At 38.4% G+C, this 23,797-nt stretch overlaps 2 protein-coding genes across 2 annotated transcripts; one reads left to right on the top strand and one right to left on the bottom strand.

Annotated features, from left to right (window-relative positions):
- The first annotated feature begins 66 nt into the window (after nucleotides 1–66).
- Nucleotides 67–2,574, top strand: LOC134742896 (RNA-binding protein Rsf1). The gene is made up of 3 exons (XM_063676089.1): nucleotides 67–226; nucleotides 437–1,075; nucleotides 2,434–2,574. The coding sequence occupies exon 2, from the start codon at nucleotides 450–452 to the stop codon at nucleotides 936–938; it is 489 nt and encodes a 162-aa protein (XP_063532159.1). The 5' UTR covers nucleotides 67–226; nucleotides 437–449; the 3' UTR covers nucleotides 939–1,075; nucleotides 2,434–2,574.
- LOC134742886 (mediator of RNA polymerase II transcription subunit 17) lies at nucleotides 2,567–23,306 on the bottom strand. The gene is made up of 12 exons (XM_063676077.1): nucleotides 23,118–23,306; nucleotides 22,766–23,015; nucleotides 20,876–21,157; nucleotides 20,419–20,554; nucleotides 17,679–17,896; nucleotides 16,104–16,187; nucleotides 13,897–14,050; nucleotides 11,197–11,333; nucleotides 10,208–10,293; nucleotides 9,769–9,901; nucleotides 3,007–3,148; nucleotides 2,567–2,853 (listed from the first exon to the last, which is right to left on the bottom strand). The coding sequence occupies exons 1-12, from the start codon at nucleotides 23,204–23,206 to the stop codon at nucleotides 2,633–2,635; spliced, it is 1,932 nt and encodes a 643-aa protein (XP_063532147.1). The 5' UTR covers nucleotides 23,207–23,306; the 3' UTR covers nucleotides 2,567–2,632.
- Between the last annotated feature and the right edge of the window lie 491 nt (nucleotides 23,307–23,797).

Below are 23,797 nucleotides of genomic sequence, written 5' to 3' on the forward strand. Positions count from 1 at the left end.
TAGCTCATCTATAGGATCATACCATCTATGGTGAATTGCGTCTTTCCTGCGACCGAGAAACACAACAAATGCCATTCATTTCGTTCACTCGTTCACTCGGTCGACATCAATCAATTTCATTGATCCATTTTTGTCTCTCATCACAGTTAAATATTAAAAAACAAATTAAATACGCAGTGTTTATAGTGTAGTTTATGCTACCTTCACTCTTCTAAATCAGATAAATGTAAGTACATTAAATTAATTGTCCGTGAGTGCGTAAAATTTGCAAAAAAACTAAATACTCGTTGGCGTGGCATTAACGGACTGACGACATTTTGTTTTATCCAATGCATTGTATTTATGTATTTAGTGCTCGCACGTCTGATCTGAATCGGATTATTTAACGGGCAGTACATTGCTGCATTACTAAATGTATTTATATTTGCCTTTTTAGATAACCAAAAATAATGAGTTCCGGTGGCACTAGGGTGTATGTCGGCGGCCTTATAGAAGGCATAAAGAAGGAGGACTTAGAGCGCGAGTTCGACAAATATGGCAAATTGAACTCCGTTTGGGTAGCACTTAACCCCCCAGGTTTTGCTTTCATAGAATTTGAAAACTTGCAAGAGGCTGAAGATGCGTGTAGTGCGATGAACGGCATCGAGATGTTAGGCACGACTTTGAAAGTGGAACTGTCGAGGAAGCGGGACGGACCCCGAAGAAACGGCGGTGGAGGAGGCGGTGGGTTCAGGGGAGGACGTGGAGGCGGTGGCTTCCGAGGCGGGCGATCCTTTGGAGGATCCCCTGGTGGCAACAGACCTTTCAACCCTTATGGTGGAGGTGGCGGAGGCGGCAGGTCATTTAGCCGCAATGGAGGCAGCCAAGGGAGTGGCGGTTATGGGTCAGGCGGCGGTGGTGGAAATTTCAGATCTAGATCACCCCTTTCTCGGTTTTAATTTAGCTTTAGAGTTTATTTAGGTGTTAGTGTTATCATAATCTGAAGCCTTCCAAGTTTTTAAATTCAATGTCTGGTAAATCTGGGGGTTGGATACTAGGAAGAGTTCTGCTGGTGTTAAATCTCAAGGAATTAGAGGTGAGTTTGCATGTATTTTCAGCCATTTATTCTCACAACTAGATTGAGGCATGGTTAGTTCAATATCTTGGGTGTTCCATTTTCCTTACAGCTTCACAGCGAGTCACACACACCTCACGGCCAAGATGCCGTGCTCAAACATCTAAGTTATTCACTTACCTATTTTAAAATGACATGCTTAAATTGCATAAAACTTGACATGTACATTTACGTAACATATATGTACCTATCTTATGTATGGTACTAGTTTTCAATTTATTATACAAAGAAAATAGAGTAGAAGTCTTGTATGTAAAACTTCTAGTTTGCTCTAATTTCTTTGTATTACAATTTCTAGCAACAAAAACTAGTATCAGACATATGTATCGAATGTTCCTGTCAAATTACTGTTATTTCAGAAAGTTGTTTTAGAATGAGAGCATAACCTCAATTGTATGGTGGCGGCTAGGTTCGTGTGACTCTTAAAAGCAGTATGTTTCCATTATTATGCTGACCAACAAGAATATCTACTTTCAAAAACCTTTAACAGCATATTTGTTTACTACACATAATTAATTTCCTGTCCTATAGTGTTTTATATTAGTAATACAAATGAAGTATGGGTGGGATGACTGGACCGCTTGGTGTTCATACTTTGGTGCAATGGTGATACTCCATGCAGATTTATGTTATCCTCAATGAAAAAAAAAACTGCGGACAAAAAACCCTACCTACTTATTATAAACGCAAAAGAACTCAGCCTGTCTGTGAGGATACATCTGCTTAACCTTTCGTATGCGCATGTCAAAAAATTGCCATATAAATAGGAATCTAGACAACTTCATGTTTGTTGAATATTCAACTGGACATATGGAGCAGATCTGCTCCTAAGTCCTAAGCATACGAAAGGTTAAACTGCTGAATCAGTTCATATGATATTTGGTATGACATTAGTTGGATTCTAACAACAAACCGCTTTCTAAATTGTGCCATTTTCAACCAAAAGGGTACTTATTGTCGCTTGTCAGTAAGCCGCTATTTCTATATAGCTTAAATTAGATATCAACCCACAAGCGACAATGTGGTACCTTTTGGTTAAAAACATTACAATTGTTGTTTATACAACAGTTTAGACAAGCGGTCACCAAACTGTAGCCAGGTGCCAAACTCCATTCCATATTTGGCAGGGGAAAGAGAGCAGAAGCCCAGCTACGGCCCTAGGATTGAATAGTTTGGTGACCCGTGGTTTAGGATAATTTTTATTATTGTTAATTGACAGTCGCAGCTCTTATTGACGTCATAGCATAACTTCATTAATTCTATCACATAAAAACATATATGTGTGTATGTTTAGATACGAAATCATCTTTTTGTTGCAGTTCCTTGGAATATTTGATCTCCAATCTACTAATTCATCGAGAAATTAATACAAGAACAATCTTCAGTGAATATTTAACATACTACCTAAGCGATCTACTGTTAAGTCCCCTTATAAATAAATGAAAAATATGATTACTTTGCTTAATAAGTTTTATTATACCGTTTTATCTTATATTTTCCTTTAATCATAAATTATAGTTATGAAGGGCTGCTGAGACATGCCATGAGAAGCTCCATTTTGTTCAAGAAGTTTTTGCCTTCCATTTTGTCCAGTTTGATTTCCTTGAAAGCTCCACCCAGATTTTCCCATTTCTTGTCTTGCACAAGTTCACTGGAGAAGAAGTCTTTCCTTGGAGATTGAGCAATGAAGACTTGCATGCCTACTGAAGGCTCGCATCTTATTGCTATCATCCTGTCACCTGAAGAGATGAAAAGATATGGTAATATGACTAGTAACATAATCACTTAAAATTTTAATAAGTTATTAATTTCTGTCAATGTAAACATATTATTCAGTTCAAGATAAATAGTAGAAAAACAATTTTGCAACAACAAACAATAATAAAGTATACCATTGGGAGAAGCTAGTAGGCAGGATGAAGCATTCCCCAATGGTTCTACGGGTCCCGAACCAAGATGTGAGCTGCTTGCAAGCAGCTGCCAACCCATACAGCGACCGACGGCTTGGACTGCAGTCATTTGGTGCTGGTATATCTAAGGAAGAGAAAAGTGTACATGGTACTACTAGTACAATCGGATTAGGTCTCACCTCGAAATCCTTCCAAACTTATGAAATTTGGTATGTATGTTAATTAAAGGTCTCTTTCATGTCCACACTTTTTCACATTTGGGGACCTCGAGGAATCGCAGCCATCTTTGAAAATGTGTATCATCCTGGAGAAATTTGCGTTTTACTCTATATCTTCGTTCTCTATGAAAATATGGGTAAGACAACATTAAAGCGAAAAAATACAACTTGTTATAGAAAATAATAGCTGAATCCAGATTTAACGCTTTCAGGGGATATTCTCTTAATATGAAACTTGGAGGAATATGAATTCCACTTTTGTCTACATTTGTACACGTTCTACCCCAATATCAACATTTTACTCAACTGCGACTTAAACAGAAAGTATGTTATCTTAGTAGGGTTATGGGTTTAAATACTAAAAATCAGTACACCCTCGGATTTTTTAAAATGACATATCGGTAGATTCCTCTTGATCTTCACAACCTGTTTACACTTGTTTTATTATAGAAAAATCAATACAGCCGCCTTGAGAGGGCGCCGAATAGTAAATCATATTTTTACTTCTAGCGCCTGAACTATTGAGTGGATTTCAATAAATTAGACATCATTATATTCATAATTGGTACACGAGTGCTATGCAATACAAATTTACTAAAATAAATGGAGGAAAAATGATTAGGACTTAAAAATGTGACTGCAAAAACAGATTTTTAGGTCTTAAATGGGGTTAAACAATAGTGACAGTAATGAAATTTGACACCTACAATTTCAGGGATCCCTGTTTGCGTGTCATAAAATTGGAGCTTCGGGGACCACGGGGATCAAACGCAATCTTGAAATGTATGTCTTTTTTGGTTTTTCTCGTTATATGTGGGTTTAATGTGAATACTGTGTAATGGCCGATGGCGAAACAAAAGCTTATTAAGTTCTACACAAAAAAGGTATAAAACACCATGTCGCTAAAACGGAGCTTCTTCTAGAAATATGGTTTAGAAGTCACAAGGTTATACTTAATCATCTCCTACTAAAATTTTATTTTAAGACGGGTCAGAAAAAATACTTGTATACTTTTTTACCAATTTTTGGAACACAAAAACATTATCTACCCAACCACGAAAAATTGTAAGCTTCCCTTGTAACTTGTAAGCCCTATTTCTAGAAAAAGGCTTCGTTTTTGGGACATGGTGTTATATAACTTTTTAGTGTGGAATTTAATAAGCTTTCGTTTCGCTATACACAGTATTCACATTAAACCCAGATATTTCGAGAAAACCAGAAAAACCAAAAGACTTCTACTTTTCAAGATGGCGTTTGATCCCCGTGGTCCCCGATGCACCAATTTTATGACACGCAAACAGGGATCCCTGAAATTGTAGGTGTCAAACTTCATTACTGTTACCATAGAGTAACTTATACTAGAGCGGTACTGTCATAGTAAATTTTGTAACCCCAGTAAATTCACTGCCATCTGTCGACACACTTTAAAACTAAAAATGAAGATTTATAGAAATACGATAAAATGTATTTAAATATGGATAAATGTTTTTTTTTTATTTGCATTAATTATTTTTATGATTTTGACCCATGTTCTTTCAGTGATATGCGTTAAAATTGATAAATAACAAACGAAACCGTCAACGCCATCTATACGACAGTTGGCCAAAACTAGTAGCACCCTCTGAACGAGAATCAAATTTTCTTGATTTTTCGAGGCACGTTTTTTCCTTAGACTGTATCCATCTATTACGGTTATATCTATCTTTGCTGTTACTATTGTTTAAACCCCATTTAAGACCTAAAATTTGTTTTTGCAGTTACATTTTTAAGTCCTAATCATTTTTCCTCCATTTATTTTAGTAAATTTGTATTGCATAGCACTCTTGTACCAATTATGGATCTAATGATGTCTATTTTATTGAAATCCACTCAATAGTTTACGCGCTAGAAGTAAAAATATGATTTAATATTCGGCGTCCTCTCAAGGCGGCTGTATTGTTTTTTTTTTTATAAAACAGGTGAAGGCCAAGAGGAATCTACTGATATGTCATTTTTAAAAATCCGTCCAGTATCCTGAGCTACAGGGTGTACTGATTTTCAGTATTTAAACCCATAACCCTACTTTCTGTTTAAGTCGCAGTTGAGTAAAATGTTCTACACACACCTCGGGTAGAACGTGTACATGTATAGACAAAAGTGGAATTCATATTCCTCCAAGTTTCATATTAAGAGAATATCCCCTGAAAGGGTATAAGCGCTAAATCTGGATTTAGCTATTATTTTCTATAACAAGATGTATTTTTTCCGCAAAGATATCTAGGACTGTTTTGTGTAGAATGTAATAAGCTTTAATGTTGCCTTACACCATATTTTCACAGAGAACGTATTTAGAGTAAAACGCAAATTTCTCCAGGATGGTACACATTTTCCATGATGGCTGCGATTCCTCGAGGTCCCCAAATGTAAAATAGTGTGGACATGAAAAAGAGACCTTTAATTAACATACATACCAAATTTCATAACTTTGAAAGGATTTCGAGGTTAGACCTAATCCGATTGTACTATACAGGTAATTGAAAATCAGATGGCTAACCTGTACAATAATAAAATAAATAAAAATAGCCTTTATTTCTGAAGTTTTGTAACAATCTACTTAAAAACCTGTACAATAAATCCTTTTAAAAAATTGAATCATATAAAACGGCTTTTGTTCTTGAAAGATTTGAAATTTATTTACTTTCATTCAATTGAAAGTGCTCCATTCCATACTAATTAACGGTTCTACTACTTAATATAATGAATATTTATTGGTTTTCTACATGTGATGCATTAAAGATTAGTTTTTAGTCACATAAAAAGTGAACTATATCTTTCGCGTAATTGCACCAAATGATATTAAATTTTAACTAGATACCCTATTACAACTAGAACTAGATAATAGTTTTTTCACCACACCAGCTGGTAAAGGCTCTCTTGATTGTTCAAAAACTGATAAGAAAGTTGCATTTTATTCACATGAGGCAAAGTAATCAAATGTAAATATTGAATTGTTTTCTTATGTTTCCCTTGAAACCCTCGCAACGCTCAAAATTCCATTTTTCGAGCCATTCGCTACGCTTGTGGTTCAATTTGGGATTCTCGCTTACTCTGGTATCAATATTGGCACGAGAGGTTAAACAACAACTTTGCCCCCTTGTAAAACAACTAGAACTAGATAATAGTTTTTTCACCACACCAGCTGGTAAAGGCTCTCTTGATTGTTCAAAAACTGATAAGAAAGTTGCATTTTATTCACATGAGGCAAAGTAATCAAATGTAAATATTGAACTGTTTTCTTATGTTTCCCTTGAAACCCTCGCAACGCTCAAAATTCCATTTTTCGAGCCATTCGCTACGCTTGTGGTTCAATTTTGGATTCTCGCTTACTCGGGTATCAATATTGGCACGAGAGGTTAAACAACAACTTTGCCCCCTTGTAAAACAATAGTACATTTCGATGCTAGTGCGGAAAGTATGCCAATACTGAAGAATGACATTTTGGCACGTGTATCGAACGACGTTTTTTAATACAGTTGCGAAAAAATAAGAAAAACAACAAGTAAGGAATTCGAAACTTTTATATTGTTAATTCTGTGACATCATTGACATTATGAAGAGGTGTTTTTTTTAGCTGGGTGTTATTATTATTGAACCCACTTCAATGAAAGTTTTTTTCCCCTCACTAGCTCGGAGCGGGGAAAAACGCATTTTATCCACTAGTGGGGAAAGTAATTTGACCTTGGATGGAGCGTGTTTAAGTAGCTTTTGACAGATAACAAAACGTAAAACGCTTATAATAATGGTTCGTTCGATATTAATTATAATTAAATAAATAGTTTGAGAATTTAATAAAAAAATACCAAATTTGGCTTAATTTAATGATTTGAAGTCATAAACCTTAACCCTTAAATGCATGATTTTTTCTTTTTGCCTGGAATTAATATATGTCTTACATAATTGTTTACTGATTCTAGGAAAAATAAAAATTAAAACATCGATTTTCACTGCTTAACCAGTATTAGAAGTTACATAGGGTAAATAATAATTTATGTAAATTTATACAATTATTGGTAAAAGATATATCAAAAATCTTACTACCATTAGAAATTTATACTATTTGTAATATACCTATAATAAAGATTTTAAATATAAATAATTACAAACCCCGAAAAAACCGCCTAAATTACATATTAAAAATCATTAAATTTTCCCAATTTTCCGCCATTTCGTGTTAAAAGAAATGTAATTTTTTTAAACTTAAATACTGCGCAAATTTGAATAAAACAACGGAAAGCGTATTAATTTACAATCAAAATAATTATACAGGACCAAATAGATTTTACCTATTTATGCATAAAATTATATGTTTTTTGTTGTGTACATACATACATCACTATGCATTCAAGGGTTAAATTCCATTAGAAACATTTGTTTTTTTAAATGATGTTGAATGTATTTCTGAACGCACAAGTTGAGTCGATGCAAACTCAAAACGCATCGTCAGAAATGTCAACATTGTCAACAAAAAATTTCTTACCGACTCCGGCACGTAAAACTAAAATACACAACTTCCCGAGTTTTCTTTTTAACCGACTTCAAGATTTCAAAGGAGGAGGTTCTCAATTCGGTTGTTTTTTTTTTAATGTTTGTTACTCCATAACTCCGTCATTTCTGGACCGATTTTGAAAATTATTTTTTTGATTGTAAGTATATACATACAGATTGGTCCCGTTTTTGTCAAAAAGCAGTTCTGATGATGGGATCCATGAGGAATCGAGAGAACTCCTCAAATGTTAAAGGCATACATATAGTGATTTTTGTATTTTTATAAACAAATCCAGCACTTCCATTTTAAAAAGTGACATTTGATGAAGTGGAACTGCTGATGATGATCAGAACGGAACTCTTCAATGACGCATAGTTCACGTTCGGCCAGTTGTACTCTTCGTTATGTTTGTTAAGCAAGTTAGGTTTTCAAGAAACATTTTTGTCAAGCTCGAGTTCTGATGATGGGATCCATGAGGAATCGAGGGAACTCCTCAAATGTGAAAGGCATACATATAGTGATTTTTGTATTTTTATCAACAAATCCAGCACTTCCATTTTAAAAAGTGACATTTGATGAAGTGGAACTGCTGATGATGATCAGAATGGAACTCTTTAATGACGCATAGTTTACGTTTGGCGATTTGTCCTCTTCTTTAATGTTTGTTAAGCAACTTAAGTTTTTAAGACATATTTTTGTCAAGCTCGAGTTCTGATGATGAGACCCACGAGGAACCGAGGGAACTCCTCAAATGTGAAAGGCATACATATAGTGATTTTTGTATTTTCATCAACAAATCCAGCATTTACATTTAAAAAAGTGACATATGATGAAGTGGAAACTGCTGATAAAGATCAGAATGGAACTCTTCAATGACACATAGTTCGGACCCGGACAGCCGGACACGGACCCGCACTCTGATCCGGACCAAGACCCGGACCCGGAAATGCTACTAGAAAAGTGGGTTAGGTTAGAGCTGTGACCCTTACAGAAACGAAATGCTATTAGAAAAGTAGGTTAGGTTAGAACCGCGACCCTTACAAAAACGAAATGCTACTAGAAAAGTGGGTGGTTTTACCTCCTTTTCTACATAATTAGGCAAAAGATGCTGTCTTTTTCATTTCATTGTCTGAAATCTAAGAGTGCACCATCAACAATAAGTAAACTTTTAGCGGCCCCCATTGAAGTCTGTCTTTTTTTTCTTAAAAATTATATAATATCATATTACTTATCGTAAAACAATGAGTGACTCCAGTGATGAAGATGATCTAACGCCTGTGGATGTTGCACTTTCCTCGCTATAGTGAGGGGAAAAGTTTTGTGTTACACACGGGTGCAAATGTATTTTACTTCTCGTGTGTTGAAACACTCGCTACGCTCAGGATTCTATTTTAGAACCACTCGCTTCGCTCGTGGTTCAACTATAGAATCCTTTCGCTTGCTCGTGTATCAATTCCACACTCGCGGGTAAGATACAACTTTGCACCCTTGTATAACAAATAACTATTTTTTAATGCATGTTCTATAAGACAGAAACAATTGTAAATATAAAACATTGTACTATTAATTACCCAAATGTCGTTAAAAACGATTATTTGTGTATCGTACATTTATAAAAACAATATCGAATGTTGCCTTTGGAAACTTGAAGCAGAAAGAAAAAACGCCTCTTCTTTGACAGGCGTTCCGTTCCATTCAGACAACTTATTAAGAACGGTTTTTCAATATTTAAAAAAAATAGACGTGTTTAATATTTTTCGTATTCTTACATTAATAGTAGGTTTTTATGTTTATTGCGACGTTTAAAGGAAACTAATATTAACACTCATCAATAAGTAGTCATGAATTGGAACAAGAATAAATTTAAAAAAATTGGAAAAGTAAAAAGCACTAGTTCGCGAAAACCAACTTTCCGCACGCTAAACAGCTACGTAAAGTAGCACTTTTTGAGCAACTATATTAAAAATAACTTTTTTTAGGTTGGATTTTTTTTAAAGTTACCTGACAGTAAATTAGGTCTCTTAGTTCCTGTAGCTCGTAGGACAGATGCCGTACTTTGCCGTCGCGGCAAATGCACTTGAGGGTCTTTTCGCCGACGTGCACGACCAACGATGTGCGGCACACAGCATCGTACCTGTTAAAACAATATTTTATTGCAGGTAAGACCGTTATGGGGCAAGACCTCTCGTATTTGCATACGTTCGTCGCCCAGACACATAAAGGACACTACCGACCTTCTTTAAGTGGGCACTACTACAAACGCAGGAGTTAATAGCGACGAAAGAGCTTGTAGACGCTCTTCTCCACATTGACCTTAACTTTTATTTATTTAATCAATCTTACAGCTATATAAATAAAAATAGCCTAATACAGGTTAAACCAAAGAAACTGTTAAGAACTGGAAAATAACATTTTCAAATTTTATGGCAAAATTACATACCCTGACGCCATAATGTTGATCTTCACGCAGGACTGCGTGGGGCTGTTTAAGGCGTTCCAATGTGACACAATTAGAGGATCCTTGACCTGTCAAAAAAAATTACGATATAAGTATTGCTAAAGCAGTGGTTAGATACATCACTTACGGCACTTACCTAACAGACAATATTTAGGGCCAGTTGCACCATCCACACTTGATGGGCTGATCGTCATCACACAGCAGTGAAGTATGTAACTATTTACATTACATATACAAAAACATTTAGCGGAAGCTTTAACGGTGGCAGACAGTTAGCATGTTGTAGTTTTATCCCCTTATTCATAAACGTTTACTAAAGTTGACAAGCCGCTAATAATCGTTTGTCCCTTTCCATCATACCAGTACGTCGAAAAGGGACAAACTATTATTAGCGGCTTGTCAACTTTAGTAGACGTTTATGAATAAGGGGGTTAAACTTTATTTTTATTTTTATCTCCTTGGATATCACGGGCCTATAAATCCCGGTCTTTTGATAGGCTTGCGTGGGGATATAGATCCAACACGTAGAGGCCCCTTGGAGAGCTTTAATGTCATGTGGAACGCCTGCTGGAACCCGTTCACAGGCGCAACAATAGACACCCATGAACCGGTCGCAGCAGGCATTGGGACTATTGCAGAAAAAGTGAACAGTATACCGGTCTATGGATTGAAGTTTGGGTGGGCAATGAGACTGGGCTATTGTAAAGAACTCCGGACACCTGCCATAACAATGTTTTATTTTTATTAATTATTGTTATTGCAGACTGAGCAGAGATTCACCCGTCTCCAGCTCCACTAAAGGAAAGTGAGGCACCAGCCGACACGTTGGTTGGTGGGCCGACAAATCATCCGAAAGCCGGCTCTTAAAAAAAAAACTGGACGACGAGGTAATAAAATAAATGACAGTGTATAATACTACTGTCAAAGAGTAAACTGTATCGAAATTAACACATGTCCCTAAATTACGTTACCTCTTTAGCAATAGTATCCAGGACATATTCGCTGCGACGACGCATAAAGAAATGCTGCGCTTGTTGTATAATTTGTTCAAGCAAAGACTGCTCTTTGCTCATATCCAACAGCTCGTACCGATCCGCGGCCATAGGACCTGGAGACAAGCAACGGTCATCGAATGTGTTCATCAATAAATACATGGTAATAGAGAATTTTTTACTAATGGTATCAGTCGATAAGGTTTGTTAAATATCTGTATGGGACCTTATAGCAATACAAACAAAAGTCACAAATGATAGTCAGTCTAGCAATCGCACTGACGTAACGCTCCTAACAAAATGGCAATACATCGTGACGTCACTATTGCTTATAGAAGCTGTTACGATGTATGGAAAACAAGAAAATTGCGATTTTCTCGGTGAATTCGGTTTTTTTTATGTTACTGATGATGGGATCCTTGAGGAATCGAGGGAACTCCTCAAATCTTAAAGGCATACGTATAGTGATTTTTGTATTTTCATCAACAAATCCAGCAATTTACCTTTAAAAAACCGGCCAAGTACGAGTCGGACTGGCGCACCAATGGTTCCGTACCATTACGCTCAAAAACGGCAAAACAAATTACGTTTGTTCCATGGGAGCCCCACTTAAATATTCATTTTATTCTGTTTTTAGTATTTGTGGTTATAGCGGCAACATAAATACATCATCTGTGAACTTTCAGCTGTCTAATAGCTATTACGGTTCATGAGATACAGCCTGGTGACAGACAGACAGACAACGGAGTCTTAGTAATAGGGTCCCGTTTTTAACCTTTGGGTACGGAACCCTAAAAAGTGACATTTGATGAAGTGGAACTGCAGATGATCAGAACGGAACTCTTCAACGACGCATAGTTCACGTTAGGCGATTTGTCCTCTTCGTTATGTTACTGAGAAGTGGGTTAGGTTAGAACTGGAACCCTTACAGAAGCGAAATGCTACTAGAATTTCCAATTTATTGTGTTAAATAACTCATTTTCTGTCTATTTATCTAGATTTAGTTATAAAATTCAACATGTGTCAACAACCCTATTATATAGGCTAGTGTTAAGGCTGAATATAGTGAATATTTTTACTTTTTTACATGCATAGCTACAGTCGAAGGCAAAAATATCGATCCAAACAAATGGCTCCAAAATATGTGAACACGCCTTTATTGTCTAAGGTGTAAGAGCATACACATATTTTTGAAACTTTGGGAATGTATATATATTTATGCCCTTGACTGTATATAGCAGTTGCAATAAACTATATCGTTATTAAAACTCTTGATGATCTCCTTGTTCTAGTTATAATGAAGGGCAAACGTAATAAAGTAAAAAGCACGGAAAAAAATACCAGGGAAACGACTTAAGCCTGGGTTACTACGAGAACCTGTCGCGAGAATGTGTCTCCAGAACTTGGGCCATACAATCTTATTTCAAAAGAGATTATGAGCCTTCGCCCGTCACGATAATTAGAACTTTATAAAAAAAGAAACATTGTCGAAATTGCACTACGCACATTTTTTTTAAATAGTGCCATTGGCATCAAATATCCGAGCGATGTGTACACACACACAGAAGTTACTTAACTCCTCCACTCCACTAAAAACATAGATGGTAGGATCCTATAGATGTGCTATACGCGTGCCTCCGTGAGGGACAGAACATAAATACGAAATGCGACAATATGATTGGTCGAGTTTATTTGTTGCCCACCGTAAACCTGATAAACCATACTAAATTTAAAAACGGGAAGGGGTGGTGCTCTACTGTACGTACCGGCCAGGCAGCGCCGCTTGGAGGGCCCGAGCGGGTCGTGGCGGGCTGCTGGAAGGGGTGGTGCTCTACTGTACGTACCGGCCAGGCAGCGCCGCTTGGAGGGCCCGAGCGGGCCGTGGCGGGGTGCTGGAAGGGGTGGTGCTCTACTGTACGTACCGGCCAGGCAGCGCCGCTTGGAGGCGGGCCGGTGGCGGGGTGCGGGAAGGGGTGGTGCTCTACTGTACGTACCGGCCAGGCAGCGCCGCTTGGAGGCGGGCCGGTGGCGGGGTGCGGGAAGGGGTGGTGCTCTACTGTACGTACCGGCCAGGCAGCGCCGCTTGGAGGGCCCGAGCGGGCCGTGGCGGGGTGCTGGAAGGGGTGGTGCTCTACTGTACGTACCGGCCAGGCAGCGCCGCTTGGAGGCGGGCCGGTGGCGGGGTGCGGGAAGGGGTGGTGCTCTACTGTACGTACCGGCCAGGCAGCGTCGCTTGGAGGGCCCGAGCGGGCCGTGGCGGGGTGCTGGAAGGGGTGGTGCTCTACTGTACGTACCGGCCAGGCAGCGCCGCTTGGAGGGCCCGAGCGGGTCGTGGCGGGGTGCTGGAAGGGGTGGTGCTCTACTGTACGTACCGGCCAGGCAGCGCCGCTTGGAGGGCCCGAGCGGGCCGTGGCGGGGTGCTGGAAGGGGTGGTGCTCTACTGTACGTACCGGCCAGGCAGCGCCGCTTGGAGGGCCCGAGCGGGCCGTGGCGGGGTGCTGGAAGGGGTGGTGCTCTACTGTACGTACCGGCCAGGCAGCGCCGCTTGGAGGCGGGCCGGTGGCGGGGTACGGGAAGGGGTGGTGCTCTACTGTACGTACCGGCCAGGCAGCGCCGCTTGGAGGGCCCGAGCGGGCCGGTGGCGGGGTGCGGGAAGGGGTGGTGCTCTACTGTACGTACCGGCCAGGCAGCGCCGCTTGGAGGGCCCGAGCGGGCCGGTGGCGGGGTGCGGGAAGGGGTGGTGCGTGTTGGCGTGGTGCACGGCGCGCAGCAGCTGGTGCAGCGAGTGCTCCAGCACATGGTCGTGCTCCGACTTGCCGGCGCCACCTTCGCCCTGAACAAACATTCAAACATCAAAAAATCCTCCTTTTAAGTTAGTAATTTGTATTAAACAAAAGACACTTACCACATGTATGTATGAAATATTTTCGTAGATTGACCCGCCTGCTATCTCTATTGCACGCGCATAATTATATTGCAGTCCTGCTTGCACAGTGACATTGACAGTAGGGTGGATCGGTCTAGTATGAAAAATTTTTTTTTTCTGTGTATTGAAATGGGCATATAATCAAAAGTTGCCCACATGCATAAAACTTCAGAATATGAAATATTTTATAAATTGGTCCATGGCAAGTACTGGCCCGACTTAATTAAAGTCTTGAATTTTTTTAACTTAAATTGCATATCAGGAATAAATTGATTCCTAATAAATAATGTTAAAATTATTAAAAATAAATAAATAAACAAGCAATTTAATAATGTATTTTGGTCTGGTATCATTGCTATTCCCTTAATGGTCAATATGAGGGTAGTTTTAACTGTAGTTATACCTTAGAGTACTCTACAATTGACAGCCGGCATCATGGGCGGGACACTAATATACATGTAATGAGGGCTACCGCGTTTAATTTCGCCGCTAGGGGCGCTAATGTAGATGGAGGTCTTTCAAAATGTCAAAAGCATAGAAGTTTGGGGGGTTTTAAGCTTTTTTATCGGGAATTTTCACTCCTTATTCATATTTGAGGTAAATCTTTGTCCATGTGTGATTAATCATGGTAAACAATAGACATAGCTCAATAAATGTTAGTGGTTTAAAAAAAGAGCCAACTAAAATACCCATATGCAAAATTAATAAACAGGTCGAAAAAATTACACATTTAGACGTTAAAATACCTTTGTGTATATTAGAACCTATTGATTTTATAAAAATAAGCATAGATAAGAAGAATTTTGACATCTGTTTTTCTGGACCTACATCTACAGTTTCGTCAACTGGTGAGCACAAAAACGGTGGCCCTCATTATGCGCGTTCAATAGATATAGTTGGTCAAACCAAATTGTCAGTAAATAAGAACAAAAAAGAACTATACTCATCCTTTTCTTTTGGGTGCTAGTACTGTACTAGTGTAAGACAAAGATAGTATGATTGAAATGAGACAGTCCTTTGACAAACTATATGTAGATAGCAACAGGCGGGCTTTCCCGCCCTTTCTTTAGGAGGAATTCGCTCTTCTCAACATAGCACTGCATAAGGCAGGAACTCCAAAATTGCCAGTGACTGACAACTGACAAGCATGATTTATGAGTTTTATGACCTCCAGTATGTATTGTTTATGTATAGGTATCTATGATGTTGGTGTCATACACAGGCGACGTGACCACCACGATAATCCTAATCGAATTAAACTCGCAGATTGATATCGAGTATAATGCTTAGGTCGTTTTCACATTGTCCGATCCGATATCGGATGTCGGAAGGAAGTAAAATGTAAGATATATGTGTTTCTCTGTATTTATTTATGCATTTAATAAATTCATTATAACTAAAAAACGATAACTAACGCCAAAAAAGACGGACTTAATGCCAATAATGGCACTCTCCTGCATGCAGGTGTTTTTGTCATTTTGTCATAGGCGCCTTTCGACATCCAAAATCGGAAAGGCGCTTCCGATAAATTCAGCCATGTCGGGGCCCCCCGTCAGCTGTCGGACCGATAAATTTTGTGTGCGTATGTGTAGGCATAATGCTTGTAGTAGTGTGCGTGACCGCTAAAGACGGCGCCCGGGCGCGCCCCCGCGGCCTGACTACGCGGATGTCGGATCCTACATCCGATATCGGATCGGACAATGTGAAAACGCTCTAATGCGATTAGTGAATGGGATGTCACAAACATACAAATGATGATAGCAAAATACCAGCGATCCTCTATCATTAAATTTGACTCTTTTATGATCAGATGCATCACGAGGACATTCCTAACGATGGTGACTTGACTCCTCTGCGCATTGCGCGTTGTTTGATATACGTTCGAAAGTTTAATTGTCACACGTAAAGGCGCGAGATCTTCCGCACTTGTAATAGAAAGTGAAAAGGTTCGAATACATACCTTGACTGCATCAGGGTTGCTGTTATTAGTATTTTGACCGTTATTGTGGCATAGTCCAATGAGCAACTGGATTCCAGGGAGGACCTTGAATAAACACGTTTTAAGTTAATAATAATCGCTTAAACCGAGCATCAGCAAAAACAATAATAATGAAGACTATTATAAATTTATTAGCTAAAAGATCGAAAGGTGCTGCAAGCAATTCTACTGCAGGTGAGCAACTTGTAATCATCATTTATTTAATATACAGGGTGATCAATCCAAATGGGTCAGTGTGGAGAAGTCAGAAACTATGAGAGATAGGGAAATCTGTTAGGAACCATGGCGTCGATTTTAGATTTAATAATAATGACATTCAAACTTTTTTTAAACTCTCATACATAACCGGGAATCGAACCTGGTCAATATTCTTTATGTAATCGTAAAAAAAGCGTGTAGTATTTGTTTGTATAATTGATCCTAAAATTTGAATAAAAAATTTAATGCCATCATCATTTTCCTCGCGTTGTCCCGGCATTTTGCCTCGGCTCATGGGAGCCTGGGGTCCGCTTGGCAACCAATCCCAAGAATTGACGTGGGCACTAGTTTTTACGAAAGCGACTGCCATCTGACCTTCCAACCCAGAGGGGAAACTAGGCCTGAGGCCCGGGTCCGAGTTACAAGCCCCTTTAACCGTTCTAATTAACCAATCTTTTGATGAAAGGCAATTCCCAGACAGATTAAAAACTGCGAAAATTAAACCCATTCTCAAACCTGGAGGAAAGTCGCAAGACCCCAGCCAATATAGACCCATAGCGATTTTACCGGCAATATCTAAAGTATATGAGAAAGTAATGTCAAATCGCTTATATAGTTTCTTTGAAAAATATAATATCTTGGATCCCAGTCAGCACGGCTTTAGAAAAAATCATTCAACCACACTAGCAGTTTACAAATTTATACAGGAAATTCTAGACTTTATAAATCAAAAGAAATACGGGGTAAGCCTACAACTAGACAAATACCTCGTTTTCTGTGATATTCGAAGGAACGCCGAACAAGATAATTTTGGGTCTCCGTTTGGTAGTTACTTTCAATTTTAATCCTGATTTTTAAAGCTGCTGGGATGCTTTTAACTTTTCTAGGTCATCCTTTCGGTCGGTATTTATAATAACGCCTTGTTCTTCGTCTTTCTCATTCCGCAAACATGTAGTTTGAAACCACAACCATGTGCGGTATAGAAACATCGAGCTGCACCGCCTCGGCAGCGAGCCGCGTGAACAGCTCCTTGCAGAATAACACGTTCTGCGCGGCTTCCAACTGCTGCCAGTGCAGCTTTGCACCTTTACCGGTTAGTTTAGGACAGATGAGAGAGTGGCAGTGACTTGTTGAACCTACCGCAGCCATAATCTGGTTGCCCACAACCATGTGCGGTATAGAAGCATCGAGCTGCACCGCCTCGGCAGCGAGCCGCGCGAACAGCTCCTTGCAGAATAACACGTTCTGCGCGGCTTCCAACTGCTGCCAGTGCAGCTTTGCACCTTTACCGGTTAGTTTAGGATAGATGAGAGTGTGGCAGTGACTTGTTGAACCTACCGTAGCCATAATCTGGTTGCCCACAACCATGTGCGGTATAGAAGCATCGAGCTGCACCGCCTCGGCAGCGAGCCGCGCGAACAGCTCCTTGCAGAACAGCACGTTCTGCGCGGCTTCCAGCTTCTGCTGCCAGTGCAGCTCCGCGCCCTCGCCCGGCAGCGTGCCCGGGCAGTTTAGGGCAGACGAGGAGAGAGTCGCGGTCACTACGTCTTCTTGTTCTGAAAACATAATAATAATAAGATAGCGAAACGGCGAACATAGTTAAGTGTACGTGTAAAGGAGAGGGGACAGCACGCCACGCCAGCCAACGTGCTGCACCAAGGTGAACGAGAGTTATCAACTTTAACACGTTGCCGACATACATAATAGGTCTTTTGGGGCAAAAACGTCAAAAAAATAAGAAAATCTAGTATAAAAAATATTCGGGAGCCAGTTAATGCAGTTATTATTATGAGGAAAAGTAAAAGATCTTAAGAGGGGGCTAAGGCAAAACTTTAGTTTTTATATTGAATTGTTACACATTTTTACACAGGTAAATCCCATAAAAAAATCACACGGAAACTAGATTATGTTTGCAGACTCCAACCAAAAACTCACTAGTTTAAAATTGGCTCTATAGAAAAAAAATATCACGAAAACGGGTCTATGTTTCATTTAATTTCAATTGAATATCGTTACCCTGCCATACCGCAGCAGTATAATAGTATACAATAACTAGTGATAGAGCCGATTGATGTGACGAGTAAAATTAATATACAGAAATATATCTTTAGAATTTTTGAGGTAAAACGTTAAAACCTACTACTTGACGCTAGATGTCGACTACGAAATAACTCGCGTTTTGGTAAGAAAACTGATGTATGGAGTTGCCACTCTTTCCTTTTATATTTCTCTATGGGTATTATATTACCTGCTATATACAGTATGTATATTAACTGTAACCATTTACTCAAACCCGTTAATGTGTAGGTAGGAAATATGAGATTGGTACTTACTTTATTTAAATTCGGACACTTTTTACGGCAGGTCTTATAAATATATTTTTTCTATTATTTTAACACCCCTTTTATTGTTTGTTTACATCAAAGAGTAAAGTAAGTATGTTTACATTGCCACTGATGACAGCGTCATAAACGCACCGTAAAGACAGGCGTCAAACTACATGTTGAAGATTCAATTTCCGCCTGGTTACAAATAAACAATACACAAAACGCATGTGTTACCTAGGTTACTTAGTAGGTAACAGTTCACAAAGCGCATGAGCGTTGTCAATAACAACGTAAATGTTGATCAGTTGCCCTTAGTTACATATTACCAGTGCACAGAACGAATGCAGTCATAAATCAAAAACGTAAACAATGTTTTACAGGGTGTTACAAAGACCTATAACCGACTGCAAAAAGAAACTACTTGAGAAATTTATTAAACTATTTAATGCCAACAAATCATGCTCAGAAGCTACTAAAAAGGATGTCATTACAATGAACTCCAGTTTTTAACAAATGATTTTCGTTGGTATATAATATATAGTGTCAGAGATGGGCAAAATGTAATCGACTAACGATTAACGATTAAGATTACAAGAATTAATTGCGACTGACGATTGAAAACGACGATTGATCAATCTTGGTTGTATAGAGTGCAACTAATTTAGTTGCAACTAAATTAGTTGCCGATTGATTTCGGACAACTAAATTTTGTAATCGACTAATTAGTTAGACTATTTTCTCGCGACTAATGTTAGAAGCAAATTGAATAGAATACCTCGGTATGGCTATGTTGACCGACTGATTAGGACATCTTAACGGATGTTTAAAAATAAAATAGTCATGTATTACTTACGATATTTTGACCGTTTCTAAGGAGTGAGATCTGTTCTCACTATTATTTTGCTACTAAAGTAGTGCATCTCTCTGAAATTTGATTAAATTTCTCTTATCTAAGGGTAAATAAGAACTGGGTACTTTGTGCATTAGTAAAATAACACTTAAAAAAACACAATTATATAAATCAAACTTTGTATATTAAATATAAAAGCAACCATGATATGTATTTAGTTAAACTATATGAGGTTGTTTTGTCACCGCGTGACACTAAAAAGAGTTTTACTATTTTCAGAGACAGCAAAATATTGATAGTTTCTATGTCTAAGATTTACTCAGTATCGTATAATTCATAGTATTAATAATGCACCAACCTACTTTATTGTTTGCGATTTGTAAACAATGCAGTTTTTCGCTATTTGTCGTTATTACCAATATATCGTTATAATAATATTATGGCATTATTTGCATTGTCATTCAAGCATTTCAAATTAAACGTGTATACATAATTTTAGCTCAATCGGATCAAGATATCTGCTTCAAAATAAGTCGCAAAATTTTACCCAAACTAACATAGTTACAACATACGAGTACCTCCGTATGTTACATACATACGTACTTGTAGTTACATATTACAAGATAAAAAATGCAAAAACGGGCGACTACGTAGTTTTAATATAGATTTAATCGTGAAATTTAGTCGATTGAAACTAAAACTACTTTAGTTGTTAGTCGAACATTCTCACAACTAATTTAATCGCGATTAAAAAAATGACGATTGATATTTTTAATCGATTGATTAGTTAACTAAAAGATTAATCGATTAATGCCCATCTCTGTATAGTGTATTGGCTCGTCTGCTCGTTTGCTGAATATCACATAAAAAAAAAAAAAGCGAGTATAAGCATAGGGCAAACCTTTTTGACAGAGTACGGATATGAAGGCAACACCCTGTAATTCCGGGGGTACTGTGACTCGCAGCGCTGAAGGCGCCGGCCCGGTTGCGTTCAGGCTCATGGCGGCTGCTATCTGCTCCTCTGGAGCTTTGGTTACCTGTGGTCATATTATGAGTAAATTGATTATATCAACTTCACAGTGGTATAGTTTGTACTGTTTACCCATAAATCAAAATATGGTCTTAATTATATTTGTTTATTAATCAGAATTTCTATTTCTGTCTTATAAAACACTAAGCGCCACTTGTACCATCCCACTAACCCAGGATTAACCGGTTAAACCTGTAGTTACCATGGTTACCAGTACAATTTGACACTGGGTTAACAGTTTCACCGCTTAACCCCAGGTTAGTGGGATGGTGCAAGTGGCGCATGGTGTATCTTATATTTATAAACGCATGTCTGACACAAATATTACCTCAAACACTCCAGTCTGACTGAACTTTGACCCCGCAGTCCTATAGCTCAAATCCCCGACAATAGTGTTAGAAACTTTCTTGAGCCGCCAGTTCTGTCTCAGCCTCAGCAGGTCAATGTGGAAGTCTGGCATGTTACGGTTCATTCTCATGGTCTCACTGGCTCGGAGACGTTCCACACCTGCCAGTAGCACAGCAGCTGCCGCTCCGAGTGCTTTCTTGCGACCATACACTTGGAGCATGGGGCGTGTGTCTTGCTGATCTGCTTGAATTGGGTCTAGAATCTGTAAGCAGTATAGTTCTATACTTAATCTGTAAGTTTAATAATACAAAACATTCTTTAACTTTATCCTACAAAAACACTGCTACTACTCAAATCTGAGAACTCGGTTTATGAATCTGGATACAGGCATTATCACTTATTTAAACTGCCTGCCTGCATTACAAATAATAATAATAACAAAAACCTTTTTATTTATCTTTAAATACTCAAATAGTTACATTTTAACATTGTTTTATCAACCATGGGATTCTCATACCCCCCCCCCCCCCCTCAGTAATCCCCCCCTGCAAACAAATTGTAGCAAAAATTGTACACAAGAGTTAGAGAAACCCAATACCAATTTACAAGAATACTCCTAGAATGCTTTTTTCACACTTGAAAGGAAATAGATATCACAATGTAGATATATTCCTTAGGCCAAAGATACTGGCCTCACAAAAAACCAGACAAGTGCAAGCGGACTCCGCCCACTGAGGGTTCCATACTTTTTAGTATTTGTTGTTATAGCGGGATATCATATGTGAAAATTTCAGCTGTTCACAGTTCATGAGATACAGACAGACAGAGGAGTCTTAGTAATAGGGTCCTGTTTTTACCCTTTGGGTATGGAACCCTAAAAAATTAATGCTGATGCATTATTTTGCTAGTTAACTATACCTCAAGAGAAAAATAGACCTCACTAGCAAAGAAATAAATACAAGAATTACCAATGGATGGAAAAAATATTGGTCTATGAAGGAAGTCATGAAGTCCACTAATCTCAGCATTACCATAAAAAGAAAAGTATTTAACACATGTATCTTACCCTGCATTACATACGGATGTGAGACATGGGCACTCAACAAAGAGCACCAAGACAGGCTTAAGTACTGCCAGAGATCAATGGAAAGAAGTATGACGGGAACACGCAGACTAGACAAAGTGAGAAATGAAGACCTGAGACAAAAAACAAAAGTGACCGACATACTCACTAAAATAGATCAGCAGAAGTGGAGATGGACTGGCCACATGTTGAGAGACAGGCGGGAAAAATGGAGCAAAATGGTAACAGATTGGTATCCAAGAGGTTGTACACAGGGCCAGAGGAGACCCCGAACAAGATGGGAGGATGAACTCAAACTCACAGCGGGCCCGAACTGGAGAAGAGTGGCCCACGACAGACCTCAGTGGAAAGAGCTAGAGGAGGCCTTTGCCAAGCGGCACACTGAGCTACGGGACATACTCTAGCTCAGAATAAAAGGGCTAGATAGATAGATAGATAGACTATACCTCAAGAGAAAAATCTTCAATCATTCTCAAAAGCATATCTGCAATCAAATTGCCACAACTATGTGTATAATGTACCATGTACCTGTGTGAGCAGTGATGGCTGGAGCCCAACATTTCTCGCTAGACAATTGGATCATGCCATGAAAAATTATCCAAGTCACAATTTTGTTGGTTATTTTTTTTGTTTATGAAGCATATTTAAGTGTCAATATATCTAGAGATAACATGCAATAAAATGGTGACTTGTGTTACTCTTATACCCAAAGCTCAGCAGCATCACCGCTGCTTACTAAAAATTCTGTGATAACCAAACCAATCTAGTTTTATAGTATCTACTAACCATGTATCTCTTCTCCTTGGCAATGCTGAGTACATCGGCAAGGACACACACTTGTGTTAGCGCATCTCTCAGCTTGTTCCTCACAGAGTCCCATGGCCATTGGCTGGACTGGTACCCGGGTTCTTTGCTGTCCTCCTCAGATTTCGCCTCTACTTCAGGCTCTTTCTTAATGTTGCAGAATTCATCATCTGATTTCGCGAAATCAATTTTCTGTGCTAAACGCGCAAGGTTCTCTGACATAGACAACGGCCTGAAATATAAAAAAAATATTGTATAAACCAAGCAATTCAATTTATTTAATGCAATAACTTCTCATTTAAACTTATGTTCATGATTAAAAAAATTTACTTACGCTTGGTATATTTCTTGGCCATCGTAGGTTATTTCTTGTATCTGATTTTCTATGGGCGCTTCAATTGATATATTTACCGAGTTCGCCATTTTAGTGCAAAATTATATAATATAAAAATGAACAGTTTATATTATATTCATTTAATATTAACTCGGCAAACATTTATATCTCATCATCACAATTTACAAAACAAATGTCAGTTGTCACATTGTCAGATTACTCAGATTGGCATTAGTTTTTTTTTTTTTTTATTATTTATTTCATGACCATGGATACAAGTCCTTCAGTCGATTGGCGTTAGATGATTGCTAGTATTGCTACAAAACATAATCTATAACCCCCATGTAGCGCAATTATTTATTTTTAAGCGTAGTTTTTGCACAAAATAAGATGAAGGTAGAATTTTCTATATCGTTTAACATCAACATTAAATACGTATTCAGTAATGAACTACAAGGGAAACTTTTAAGAGAGAAATAAAAGTTCTGACATGAAATTCGTCATGATAATTTGATTCACTTTATAGGGAAATTTCATCGTGTGGTAACCCTAAACCATAGACCATATACATTTTTTTCTTAAACAGTGATTTTGTATCTGACCAGTGACCAATGGGGCTTTATAGACCTTGCAATAAATTTTGCACTTGATATTTGACTGTCCTCAGGGTTGCAAAGGGC

Source organism: Cydia strobilella, chromosome 1 (assembly GCF_947568885.1).
Source record: "Cydia strobilella chromosome 1, ilCydStro3.1, whole genome shotgun sequence".
Lineage (NCBI taxonomy): Eukaryota > Metazoa > Arthropoda > Insecta > Lepidoptera > Tortricidae > Cydia > Cydia strobilella.

Bases quoted from the DNA above. Each gene is read 5' to 3' on its own strand.
- LOC134742896 (XM_063676089.1), top strand. From the start codon at position 450: ATGAGTTCCGGTGGCACTAGGGTGTATGTCGGCGGCCTTATAGAAGGC.
- LOC134742886 (XM_063676077.1), bottom strand. From the start codon at position 23,206: ATGGCGAACTCGGTAAATATATCAATTGAAGCGCCCATAGAAAATCAG. The intron at 23,016-23,117 runs GTAAGTAAATTT...TTTATATTTCAG, and splicing joins GGCCAAGAAATATACCAAGC to GCCGTTGTCTATGTCAGAGA. The intron at 17,897-20,418 runs GTTTGCCCTATG...TTATGTTTTCAG, and splicing joins ATCCGTACTCTGTCAAAAAG to AACAAGAAGACGTAGTGACC.